The 13,500-nt window shown below is 38.1% G+C and overlaps 1 protein-coding gene across 21 annotated transcripts in view; it reads left to right on the top strand.

Annotated features, from left to right (window-relative positions):
* The window catches only part of IFT25 (intraflagellar transport 25), a 76,419-nt gene that overhangs the window by 16,934 nt on the left and 45,985 nt on the right, over window positions 1-13,500 (top strand). For all 21 annotated transcript variants that reach the window (XR_015159742.1, XR_015159783.1, XR_015159733.1 and 18 more), the window contains 2 exons: window positions 7,383-7,489; window positions 9,247-9,315. Coding sequence is in view for 17 of the 21 variants with exons in the window: in XM_086389408.1 (XP_086245534.1) it covers window positions 7,383-7,489; window positions 9,247-9,315 (176 nt within the window). In the remaining 4 variants the exon portion in view is untranslated. The remainder of the gene's footprint in view (window positions 1-7,382; window positions 7,490-9,246; window positions 9,316-13,500) is intronic.

Genomic DNA, 13,500 nt, shown 5'->3' with positions numbered 1-13,500 from the left:
CATCTGCACAATCCATTTTAGAACATTTCAGCATCCCAAAAGAAAACGTCATACCCCTTCACAACCACCCCCTCTCCCCACCGGCCCTAGGCAACCACTAGTCTACTTTTGTCCCTATAGACTTGCTTATACAGACATTTCATGTCAATGGAATCATTCATATGTGGTCTTTGGATTCACAGTCAAGGTGTTGGAGATTTTTCACACCTTTCAGGAATGAAAGAGCAGCTAGACAAAAAAATTAGTAAAAATTAAATGATCTACATAACATTATTGGTTACCTTGACTTTTGCATTTATAGAACATTATAATCAGCAATGATACATGTTATTGAACATTCACTGAAATGAACCGAGCCATTAAATAAATCTTGATAAATTTCAAAAGACTGAAATCTTAAAAAATATATTCTCTCCCAAAATGGTAGTTATGTGAGGTGATGTATGTGTTAGCTAACTTTACTGGGTAATCATTTTGCAGTATATGTGTTATATCAAGTCATAGTGTTTGTTTGGGCTCCCCTTGTGGTTCAGCTGGTAAAGAATCCGCCTGCAATGCAGGAGACCTGGATTCAATCCCAGGCCTGGGAAGATCCCCTGGAGAAGGGATAGGCTACCCACCCTAGTATTCTGGCCTAGAGAATTCCATGGACTGTGTAGTCCATGGGGTTGCAAAGAGTCGGACACAACTGAGCGACTTTGACACACAGTGTTTGTACACTTAAAGTTACATAATGTTACATGTCAATTATATCTCAGTTAAGCTGGGAAGGAAAATAATATGTTCTCTGACCATTATGTAATTAAATTAGAAATAAATAACAGAAAGGCATCTGGATACACCCAAAACTTAGAAATTAAACATGGCACTTCAAAATAACCAATGAGTCAAAGAAGAAATCACAAGGGACATTAGAAAATATTTATAACTGAATGATAATGAAAAATGTATATATAGCCACATTTGTGGGATGTAGTTAAGTCAATGCGTTAAAGGAAGATAATAGCATAAATACTTAAATTAAAACGGAGAATATTTTAAAAACCAATAAGTTCTACCTTAGGAAGCTAGGTAACAAAGAGCAAATTATACCAAAAGCAAGTAAAAGACAAAAATAACAAAGATAAGAGCAGAAATCAATGAAATAGAAAATAGACAACTAGAAAAAATTACCAAAACCAGAAGTTCATTATGTGAAAAAATTAATAAAAGGTATAAACCTCTAGCAAGACTGACTAAAATAGAAAGAAAAAATGCAAATTACCAATATCAGAATTGAAACAACCATTAAACATTCTAAAAGAATAGTAAGTCAATATAAAGAACAAATTTAGGCTAATAAACTTAACAACTTAGATGAAATGGACAGAGTCTTTGAAAAACTCCAGCTATAAAAATGATGTAAGATGAAATTTAGAAATCTGAATAGCTTATATCAATTATATAAATTAAATTATATAAAGTATTTAGAGAGAAAATAGTACCAATATTCCATAAATTCTTTCAAAAACAGAGGAGGGAAACATTTTCAAAACTGTTTTATGAGAACAATTATAACCTTGATCCCAAAACCTTACAAAGACATTATAAGAAAGGACAATTAAAAAATAATATCCTTTATAAACATAGATATAAAACCATTATAAATTGAATTCAGCAAATGGAGTTTGTCATAAGAATGCAAGATTGGCCTATTTACCATATTATCACAGGAGTACAGATTGAGTGTAATTTACTGTATTGCCAGAGCAAGAGAGAAGAAAATCATATGGTCATTCCAGAAAATCATTAGAATTCAGCATCTAAACATGATAACAATTCTCAAAAAATTAAAAAGAGAAGGGAACTTTCTCAGTCTGATAAAAGCATCTACTAAAAATTTTCAACTTAATGGTGAAATAGTTAAGTGCTTTCCTAATAAAACAAATGAGTGTATATAACAAAACAGAAATAGACTCACAGATACAGAAAACAAACTAGTGGATTTAAGTGGAGAGAGGGAAGCAGGGAAGGGCATGATAGGGTTATGAGATTAACAGATACAAACTACTACATATAAAATAGATAAGCAATGAGAATATTTTGTATAGCACAGGGAAATATAACCATTATTTTGTAATAACCTAACATGGAGTATAATCTATAAAAATATTGAATCACTATGCCGTATACCAGAAACTAATATAATACTATAAATCAACTGTATTCAATATCAAAAAATGCTTCCTCCCTAAGACTGGAAACAAATCAAGGATGTTGTCACCATTTCTATTCAGTATTGTCCTGGAAGTCTTGGCCAATGCAGTAAGGCAAGAAAAGACATAGAAATCATAAAGACTGAAAAGAAAGCAAAATTGTTTTTGTTCAGTACAGTATGATATTACTTATATGTGGAATCTAAAAACTTAGTGGACTAGTGAATATAACAGAAAGAGAAGCAGACTCACAGATACAGAGCACAAACTAGTGTTTACCAGTAGGGAGAGGAGAGAGGGGCAAACTATTGGATATAAAGTAAGCTCAAGGATATATTGTACAACATGGGTAATATAGCCAATATTTTGTAATAACTGTAAATGGAAAATAGTCTTTAAAATTAAATAAAATGTTAAAAGAAAATTAGTAGGTATATTATAATGAGGATAATGATCAAAATACACCCTTATAGTATTTCCCCAAAGAGTGTTCCTATTCTTGATGGCAACAAGGAAAATAAGTTTTGGAATGAGCCCTCTTTACATATGTAACGAAGTAGACTTTTTAACTATTCATAATATTTATTTGAGTTTCAGTTTCTCCAGGGGGTTGTGTGTGTGTTTATAAAACAGGAGCTGTTGACTACTTAAAAAAAAATTGTCTTTGTTCACATGTTATATGAATCTACATAACCCTAAGGAATCTACAAATATCTGCTAGAGCTAATAAGTGGATTTAGCCAAGTCAATACACAAAAATCAATTGTATTACCATATACTAGCAGGAAACATTTAGACAGTGAAATTTTTTAAAATTCCATTTATATTAGCAGTTAAATAGACATGAAATAGGAATAAATTTAATAAGACACTCAAGACCTTTACACTCAAAACTATAAAACATTGCTGAGAGAAATTAAAGAACTAAATTAAAAGATACACTACATTCATGATTGGAAAACTCAATATTGTTACCATGGCAGTTTCTCCGTAAAACGACTGTTGTTCTTGTAGTAATGTATATAGAAATGCAAACTAATCTTGAAAAAATAATCTTGTCACATCTTATAAAAGAAGAAAGTTGCAGCCCTGAAATTATCTGATTTCAAGATAAATACACAGTAATCAAAACAGCATGGCATTTTAGTAAAGATAGATCTATATAGATCAGAGCAACAGACTAGAGGGCCCAGAATAGATCCATGCATGTAAAGTCAATTAATTTTCAACAAAAGGCTAAGGATATAGAAATAGATCAGTGGAATAAAATGGAGGGGCAGAAATCCATACACCTATAACTAGTCCTTTAATTTTAGAATAAGACACTAAGGTAATTTAATAGGAGAAAGAGTCTTAACATGTGGTGCTGGAACAACTGAATAAACATGTGGATAAAAATAAACCTCAACCCCTACCTCATACTGAACACAAAAATTAATTCTATATGGATCATAGAACTATATTCAAAGCTAAAATGTTTAAGCTTATAAAAGAAAACATAAAGTATTTTTGTGACAATGAGGTAGGCAAAGATTTCTTAATGAAGACACAAAAATTATAAGCATAAAAGGGCAATGAAACTGTACTTCACCAAAAGTAAGATTACTACTCATTGAAAAACGCAAATAAGAAAATAAAAAGGCAAACTGAAGCCTGGGAGAAAATGCTCACAATACGTATGTCTGACAAAGGACTCCTACAAATATGTAGTAAAAGTGGAAAGTGGAAAGAACATTTAAGTTTACTTATTTTTAATTGAAGGATAATTGCTTTACAGTATTGTATTGATTTCTGCCATACATCAACATGAATCAGCCATAGGTGTACATATTTCCCCTCCTTGTTGAATCTTTCTCCCACCTCCCACCCCATCCCAACCCTCTAGGTTGTCACCAGTTTGAGCTCCTTGAGTCATCCAGCAAATTTCCACTGGCTATCTATTTTACATATCATAGTGTTTATCTTTCCATGCTTCTTCTTCTTGTTCAGTCGCTCAGTCGCTCAGTCGCATCTGACTCTTTGCGCCCGCATGGACTACAGCACGCCAGCCTTCCCTGTCTTTCACCATTACCTGGAGTTTGCTCATATTGATGTCCATTGAGTAGGTGATACCATCTAACCATCTCATTATCTGTCATCCCCTTCTCCTCCTGCTTTCAACCTTTCCCAGCATCAGGGTCTTTTCCAGTGAGTTGGCTCTTTGCATCAGGTGACCAAAGTATTGAAGCTTCAGCTTCAGCATCAATCCTCCAATGAATATTCAGGATTGATTTCCTTTAGGATTGACTGGATTGATCTCCTTGCTGTCCAGGGGACTCTCAAGAGTCTTCTCCAGCACCACAGTTCAAAGGCATCAATTCTTTGGTGCTCAGCCTTTTTTTTTTTGTCTAGCTCTCTACTCTGTCCATTTGTCCCACCCTCTAAAGTGGAAAGAACTTTTTAAAAAAATGAGAAAATACTTAGTAGACACTTCACAAAAGAAACTGTACGAATGACCAGAAAGCAGATGAAAACGGGCTTAGCATCATTTGTCATCAGGAAAATGCAAATTAATACCATAGTCAGACACCATTTCACATCCAGTAGAATAGCTAAGAAGCCTGACAACAGAATATTGGCAAGAATGTGGAACAACTAGAATTCCCTTACATTTCTGTTAGGAATGTAAAATGGCATAACCACTTTGGAAGTCTGACATTTTCTTATAAAATTAAATACCAGTTCAGTTCAGTCACTCAGTTGTGTCCGACTCTTCGTGACCCCATGAATTGCAGCACGCCAGGCCTCCCTGTCCATCACCAACTCCTGGAGTTTACTCAAACTCACGTCCATCAAGTCGGTGATGCCATCCAGCCATCTCATCCTCTGTCGTCCTCTTCTCCTCCTGCACCCAATCCCTCCCAACATCAGGGTCTTTTCCAATGAGTCAATTTTTCACATCAGGTGGCCAAAGTATTGGAGTTTCTGCTTCAGCATCAGTCCTTCCAATGAACACTCAGGACTGATCTCCTTTAGGATGGACTGGTTGGATCTCCTTGCAGTCCAAGGGACTCTCAAGAGTCTTCTCCAACACCACAGTTCAAAAGCATCAATTCTTCGGCACTCAGCTTTCTTCACAGTCCAACTCTCACATCCATACATGACTACTGGAAAAACCATAGCCTTGACTAGATGGACCTTTGTTGGCAAAGTAATGTCTCTGCTTTTGAATATGCTATCTAGGTTGGTCATAACTTTCCTTCCAAGGAGTAAGCGTCTTTTAATTTCATGGCTGCAGTCACCATCTGCAGTGATTTTGGAGCCCCAAAAAATAAAGTCTGACACTGTTTCCACTGTTTCCCCATCTATTTCCCATGAAGTGATGGGACCGGATGCCATGATCTTCATTTTCTGAATGTTGAGCTTTAAGCCAACTTTTTCACTCTCCATTTTCACTTCCATCAAGAGGCTTTTTAGTTCCTCTTCACTTTCTGCCATAAGGGTGGTGTCATCTGCATATCTGAGGTTATTGATACTTCTCCTGGCGATCTTGATTCCAGCTTGTGCTTCTTCCAGCCCAGCGTTTCTCATATTGTATTCTCCATATAAGTTAAATAAGCAGGGTGACAATATATAGCCTTGACGTACTCCTTTTCCTATTTGGAACCAGTCTGTTGTTCCATGTCCAGTATGACTCAGCAATTCCACTCCTAGTAATTATCCAAGAGAAATGAAAACATTTCCACAAAAACACCTGTATACGAATGTTTATAGAAGTTTTATTCATAATGGTAAAAAACTGAAAACAAGTCAAATATTCAACAAAAGTATCAAGCAAGCGACTTTCCTGGTGGTCCAGTGGTTAAGAATCCACCTTACAATTCAGGGGATACTGGCTCAATCCCTGGTCCAGGAAGAACCCATATGCCATGGGGCAACTAAGCCTATGCACCACAACAACTGAGCCTGCATTCTGGAGCCTGCAAGCCACAACTGCTGAGCCCACATGCAGCAACTGCTGAGGCCCACACACCCTGGAGCCCAGGATCTGCAACAAGAAAAGCCACTGCAATGAGAAACCCATACAGTGCAACTAGAGAAAGCCCCTGCACAGCAACAAAGACTCAGTGCAGCCAAAAATAAATAAATAAATAAATGAATATTTTTAAATCAAACAAAAATGTATAAACAAATTATAGCATAGTCTGTGGTAATAAGACTCAGAGCAGTGGTTGCCTAAGGGAGGTAGGGATTGTCTGGAGAGAAAGAGAAAGGATATGTCTAGTGTAATGGAAGTGTTCTTTATCTTGATTAGGCTATTATTTACCTTGATGTATTGGTTACATAAGCATATACATTTATCAAAATGCATTTGTACATTTAAGAGAAATTTCACTGTAGGTAAATTTTACCTCCAAAAAAGAAGTAAAAAACCTTATATAATTAAAGAAATGATTATTTATATAGTCAATACTATAAGTGTGTGTGTATGTGTGTATAATTTTTTTATATTATATAACTAACACTTGAGTGCATGTTTTAATATTTTTTCAACAAGCATCTGTTGTGTATTTACTGTTGGTCAGCCATTGTGATAGTTGCTGGGGATGTAAAGGTAAGAGAAAGTAACTGGACTTAAAGAAGGCATGGCTGGAGTAATAAAAATATGTGAAAAAAGTGCTAATATAAACTGGATGCTGTTTATGAGGTGAGTGCAAAGGAGGGAGAAAGTGATTGTGATTTGGTGGGCTTGGAGAGATGTGACCAAAAAGTGAATAAACTTTTGCAAGGGAAGAAAGGCTTCCACAGAGGCATGAGTCTGCATGACGTGTTTGCAGAATTTTAATCGGTCCAATGTGACTACAGTAATGAGAGATGATATCATGGTGGGGGACAGTATACTTAATGATGGGACCAGATTGTACAGGATCATTAAATGCCATACTAAGGAGTTTAGATTTATAGGCAATAAGGGATCACTAAGATTTTAGACAAGAGTGACATCAATTCCATGTTTTAAAGAATATGTCTGGTGGTTGTAAAGAATTGTTAAAGTTGGGGAGAGATTAGAGGCAGAATAAACAGGAAGGGATTGTAAGAATCCAATGGTGGTTTATTTTTTTTTAGTACTTATTCACTAGGATTTGTGATTAAGCATTTCTAAACATTTAGCTGTTCTTTTCTGTTTTTCTTTAAAATTAACAATAGAAATCCAGAAACTTTTTGGACCACCACAGGAATGTTTCCCCAAGAGTTCATTATATGTTTTCACAAGCATGTGAGGATTGAAAAGCTTGTAATCCAGAGTTACTTTGGTAAGCATGATATTTTCATTTCATTTCATTAATTTTCATCTTTCAGTTTTTCCATAGGCAGAATGCACATACGTAAACTTTTGGCAAAACACTGATTTTTTTTACAGCATGGAATCAAGTTTTATTGCTGGGGTTGATGGGTGGAGAGTATGGGTTAACTGTCTGAAGCACAGTTAGCTTCTCTGAAACTGCGAATTTGAAACCCTTCCAAAGTACGTAATAATTTCCATGCAGTTTTCTACGTGAAAGCCTTTGGCAAAAGACCCTGTGATGAATTTAAGAAGCCAGCTTGCCAGAACGCTAGGTTTCTTCACATCTTTATTCCAGATTTTCTTGGCTAGGGGTTCTCTGTCAAATTCTTTCTGGAAATCTGACAACCCTGATTATTTACATTTGGTAACTTTGATTCTTTTATTAATGTGGCCATTTTCTGAGGGATTTAGGAAGAATATCTTCCACTAAAACTAGGATGGAAGATAGTCTTCCACTAGGATGGAAGACTATCTTCCATCCTAATCCTGTTTTATGTTTTTTTTAAGGACAGAGTATATCAGGCAAAATCATGGTAGGAAACAGGATACATCCCAAGTGGCTCAAATGAAGAAACATTATTGATGGGACCACTTATACAGAATTATGGCCTGGGTTAAGGGAACAAGCTAGGGATGCTGAGACACCCAGAAACTGGCTATAGCAGTAAGCCATTACCTCCCTGGGCCAAAGGAAGAAAATAGTATTTGCTGGAGAAGGAAATGGCAACCCACTCCATTGTTCTTGCCTGGAGAATCCCAGGGATGGGGGAGCCTGGTGGGCTGCCGTCTGTGGGGTCACACAGAGTTGGACACTACTGAAGCGATTTAGCAGCAGCAGCAAGGAGAACTGGAGCGTGTACAAAAGGGCCCTGCCCAATAGGAGCTGTAACCAGGGAGGAGCATAACCACTGCCAAAGACAGGACACTGAAGCAGGAAGGGAGTAGAGAAAACACAACCTGCTTTCAGTTCCCTGCTGCCCTTCAGTTTCCTCCCAGTCCCTACCGTTGGCCAGATCCAGTCAGTAGGCAGTGGGAAAGTAAGTCCAGGAGGTTCGGTCCCCAGGGGTCCTCCCTCAGGGTGCAGAGCAGAGAAGAATGGATTTGGAGCGAAGGGAACTGCTTTAGGGGTAAAGGAGAAAAGAAAACCAATGCAGAAGGAAGATGATGCATTCTCTCTTCTCTCATTAATTATGAAGGCTCTGGAGTTGGACCTAAACTTTGAATTCTAGTTCTGCTACTTACTAGCTCTGTAGCATTGAACATTTTGCTTGACTTCTGTAAGTTGTCTGATTTCTTTAAGCCTGTTTTCTCAGCATTAAAGCAGGTTAATAATACCTTTCTCCTAAGGTTGAAGTCAAGAGTGAATGAATATGTCTGACATAGTAGTTTCTGCATAAAGTTTTATGATCAAGACCACTAATAGTGTTATTTACCAGTGTACCAAAAAAAAAAAGAAAGAAAGAAACAAAAACAAACCAGATGGTACCAAACTCAAAAAGGCTCTGTTGGCTTTGTGTTATATGCTTGCAAACACTTGTAACAGTTACCCAGACTGTACTTTACCATAGGGATTTATGGAAAAACGGTGAGTGATTTTCCTGATCCCAGTACTTTGTGCGTTCCCACTAATGCCTGCCGGTCTTAGAGGGAAAAAGAAATCAAGAGACAGCAACATAGAATTACAGAGATAATTAACACTTTATTTTTGTTTATTTACAATGTCAGTGCGGACCTTGAGGATTGAAAAGAGTACTTCTAAAGAGCCAGTTGATTTTGAGCAGTGGATTGAAAGAGGTATGTGCTTGGTTCACCAGCATTATTTTGATCATGAGAGGGTAGAGAATTGTGTTTTACTCTATATTTCCAGTTGTGCTTCATTTTGGTGAAAAAAGGTGGCCTGAATGATTCTTGTGACATATTTAGATAAACCTGGAAAAACTCAAATTTGAATACTAAGATCATTCTTCACTTCCTGGTTATGTAATTGTTAACATGTTACTTAATTTTTCTGAGTTTCAGAATCCTTATCTGAAAAATAGAGATGATATCACCATTTAAAGTTTTTGTGAACACAGTGTCTGGCATATGGTAGACAAGCAATAAATATTAGTTTTTAATCTTTCCTTCCTTCCTGATTAGTGGTATTATTTAAATATTATTGGCAGAATTGGTAGCCTCTCATAAAAGACAGCATGTTGCCTTCATGTGTCTATCTGTTCCTTCCCAAAATACCATGAAAATAATAATAAAGGAGTAAAATGAGTCATAAACCTACAGGGGCAAAAAATAAAAATAAACAGGGAACCAGAAATTCAAAACAGATGTGTGAGGTCAATATATGGAAGAAAGGAAGCAGTTGGAGGAGTAGTAACTTCTGTAGCAGAATTGAGTAGATTATAACCTCAGTACCTGGCAAGGAAGTTTATCTAATAGAATCTCAGGAACTTGAAGGCAAAGGTACCATGAAAAGTTTGAATGAGGCATGGACAAGAAAAGTGATTGGTGGAACATCTATTTGCAAAGTATAAAAGACTTTAGGTACCTTCCTCCCACAAACTACTCCCAAGAGTGACTAGGAACTTTGAATGTTGAGCCTCAGGACTCAGGGAGACCAGTCATAGTAAAGAGAATGAGTGAGACATGGAGTGGAAAACAGGGGATTGAAGTGGAAACCTATATAATAAATAGTGGGAACTCTAGCCTCCTTCCTATGGTCTGCCCAGCAACCAGAAATACAGCCCCAGCCAGGAGATTGGAGGATTCCTCTTTGGAGAAACTGAATGGTCCCAAAAGATATGTGGATACAGAGTAAGGCTAGTTCATTCCTGGTCACCCTATGGAAATCTGGTAGTCAGTGAGTCTGGCTCATGTACTGTTTTCCAGTGATCTATTCATAAGTAACAAAACATAGCCCCAAATCACCAAACATATGGTAAAGACCTAAATATAATCAGGCCTTTACTTCTAACTCCATCTGTAGGAAAAGAGGGTAGAAAACAAATGAAATCACAAGGGGGCACTATGAGAAAATGTGGGACATTTTATGATACAACTGACGTGGTCTCTTCAGTAAGTCAATGGTGTGGGGGGAAAATGTGTGTGTGGGAGACAAAGAAGTTCAAGATTAAAAGAGGCTTAATTCTGGTTTGAATAAACCAACCATAAAAAGACATTTAGGGGGACAATGGGGACCTTTGATGGGGTAGGAAATAGCAACCCACTCCAGTATTCTTGCTTGGAAAATTCCATGGACAGAGGAGCCTAGCAGGCTACAGTCTGTGGGGTTGTGAAGTATCGAAAACAACTTTTTTAACAATAAACCACAATATAAATTGTATGCAGCAATCCAAACACACACACACATATATAAAATCTGAACAAATGCATACAGATTAAATTAAAAATTCCACAAAATAACACTTATTACACATGATGTTCTGTGACTTTTGGTTATACCTTTTTTTTTAATGCCAGCTGAGACCCATTGAGCTGATGACCGCTAATGGTCATAATCCATCGGAACACTCCTGCCCTCAGTGGTGCTTTCTGCAACATTTCTAATACCTAGTGTTACCTGGAGACACAGAAGAAGCACTATGCCCTTGAAGAACACAGCTCTGTGCACCCTGAATCCACGTGGGCTTTGAAAACTCAGCCCTTCAAATACAGAGAGAGAACATTAAGATTAGAGACTGCCAGAGTGTCACAAAGGCAGTCATCATTACACGTGTGGAGGATGACTTGAGCACATACACAGAGACACACAGCCCCTGCTCTGGCATTCTGGCCTGGGAGCTTACAGTTGGCCACCTTGCACCCTGGAAAATCTCTCAGCACCCCTTGCCCAGCTACTGGCTACCACCTTTTCTCCTAGCCCCGAAGTGCGAAGTTCATGATAATTCCCACACCTAATGGGATCGTCTAAGCTGGAGACTCCCTGCTCCGCTAATATAGCATCTCTTGTGTCTTTCCAAAACACAAAGCAAAGAGGACTTTGTGGCCTCCTCCGGAGAGTAACAATGCATGTTTGCACACAAAAGACCCTTGAAAAGTCCTGCAGAAGAGAAACCTGTTTAATCTTTTTTTTTTTTTAACCTTAAGATTTTATAAATATATTTGTCCACAGACAATACCCCTCCTCTTTTTTCCCCTACCCTGCCCTAAAATTCTTTTGAAGCTAAGGCCACCCCTGGGAATAAGTGCAGAGTAAGTGAAATGAATCTTTGGGACCTTTGATGGGGTAGGAAATAGCAACCCACTCCAGTATTCTTGCTTGGAAAATTCCATGGACAGAGGAGCCTAGCAGGCTACAGTCTGTGGGGTTGTGAAGTATCGAAAACAACTGAGTGACTGAGCAGGCATGCATGGGGACCTTTAAATATATACTAGGTATATGATATTAAACAACAGAATGGGAAAGACTAGGGATCTCTACAAGAAATCAGAGATACCAAAGGAACATTTCATGCAAAGATGGGCTCGATAAAGGATAGAAATGGTATGGACCTAACAGAAGCAGAAGATATTAAGAAGAGATGGCAAGAATACACAGAAGAACTGTACAAAACAGATCTTCATGACCCAGATAATCACGATGGTGTGATTACTGACCTAGAGCCAGACATCCTGGGATGTGAAGTCAAGTGGGCCTTAGAAAGCATCACTATGAACAAAGCTAGTGGAGGTGATGAAATTCCAGTTGAGGTATTCCAAATCCTGAAAGATGATGCTGTGAAAGTGCTGCACTCAGTATGCCAGCAAATTTGGAAAACTCAGCAGTGGCCACAGGACTGGGAAAGGTCAGTTTTCATTCCAATCCCAAAGAAAGGCGATGCCAAAGAATGCTCAAACTACCGCACAATTGCACTCATCTCACATGCTAGTAAAGTAATGCTCAAAATTCTCCAAGCCAGGCTTCAGCAGTATGTGAACCGTGAACTTGCTGATGTTCAAGCTGGTTTTAGAAAAGGCAGAGGAACCAGAGATCAAATTGCCAACATCCGCTGGATCATGGAAAAAGCAAGAGAGTTCCAGAAAAGCATCTATTTCTGCTTTCTTGACTATGCCAAAGCCTTTGACTGGGTGGATCACAATAAACTGTGGAAAATTCTGAAAGAGATGGGAATACCAGACCACCTGATCTGCCTCTTGAGAAATTTGTATGCAGGTCAGGAAGCAACAGTTAGAACTGGACATGGAACAACAGACTGGTTCCAAATAGGAAAAGGAGTTCGTCAAGGCTGTATATTGTCACCCTGTTTATTTAACTTATATGCAGAGTACATCATGAGAAACGCTGGACTGGAAGAAACACAAACTGGAATCAAGATTGCCGGGAGAAATATCAATAACCTCAGATGTGCAGGTGACACCACCCTTATGGCAGAAAGTGAAGAGGAACTAAAAAGCCTCTTGATGAGAGTGAAAGTGGAGAGTGAAAAAGTTGGCTTAAAGCTCAACATTCAGAAAACGAAGATCATGGCATCCGGTCCCCTCACTTCATGGGAAATAGATGGGGAAACAGTGGAAACAGTGTCAGACTTTATTTTTTGGGGCTCCAAAATCACTGCAGATGGTGACTGCAGCCATGAAATTAAAAGACACTTACTCCTTGGAAGGAAAGTTATGACCAACCTGGATAGCATATTCAAAAGCAGAGACATTACTTTGCCAACAAAGGTTCGTCTAGTCAAGGCTATGGTTTTTCCTGTGATCAAGTATGGATGTGAGAGTTGGACTGTGAAGAAGGCTGAGCGCCGAAGAATTGATGCTTTTGAACTGTGGTGTTGGAGAAGACTCTTGAGAGTCCCTTGGACTGCAAGGAGATCCAACCAGTCCATTCTGAAGGAGATCAGCCCTGGGATTTCTTTGGAAGGAATGATGTTAAGGCTGAAACTCCAGTACTTTGGCCACCTGAAGCGAAGAGTTGACTCGTTGGAAAAGACTCTGATGCTGGGAGGGATTGGGGGCAAGAGGAGA

The sequence above is a fragment of the Bos grunniens genome, chromosome 3, assembly GCF_055505025.1.
Source record: "Bos grunniens cultivar Pamir isolate PY7600 chromosome 3, Bosgru_T2T1.0, whole genome shotgun sequence".
Classification (NCBI taxonomy): domain Eukaryota; kingdom Metazoa; phylum Chordata; class Mammalia; order Artiodactyla; family Bovidae; genus Bos; species Bos grunniens.
The sequence above is the reverse complement of the archived record's forward strand: the minus strand, read 5'-3'. Positions and strand labels throughout refer to the sequence as shown.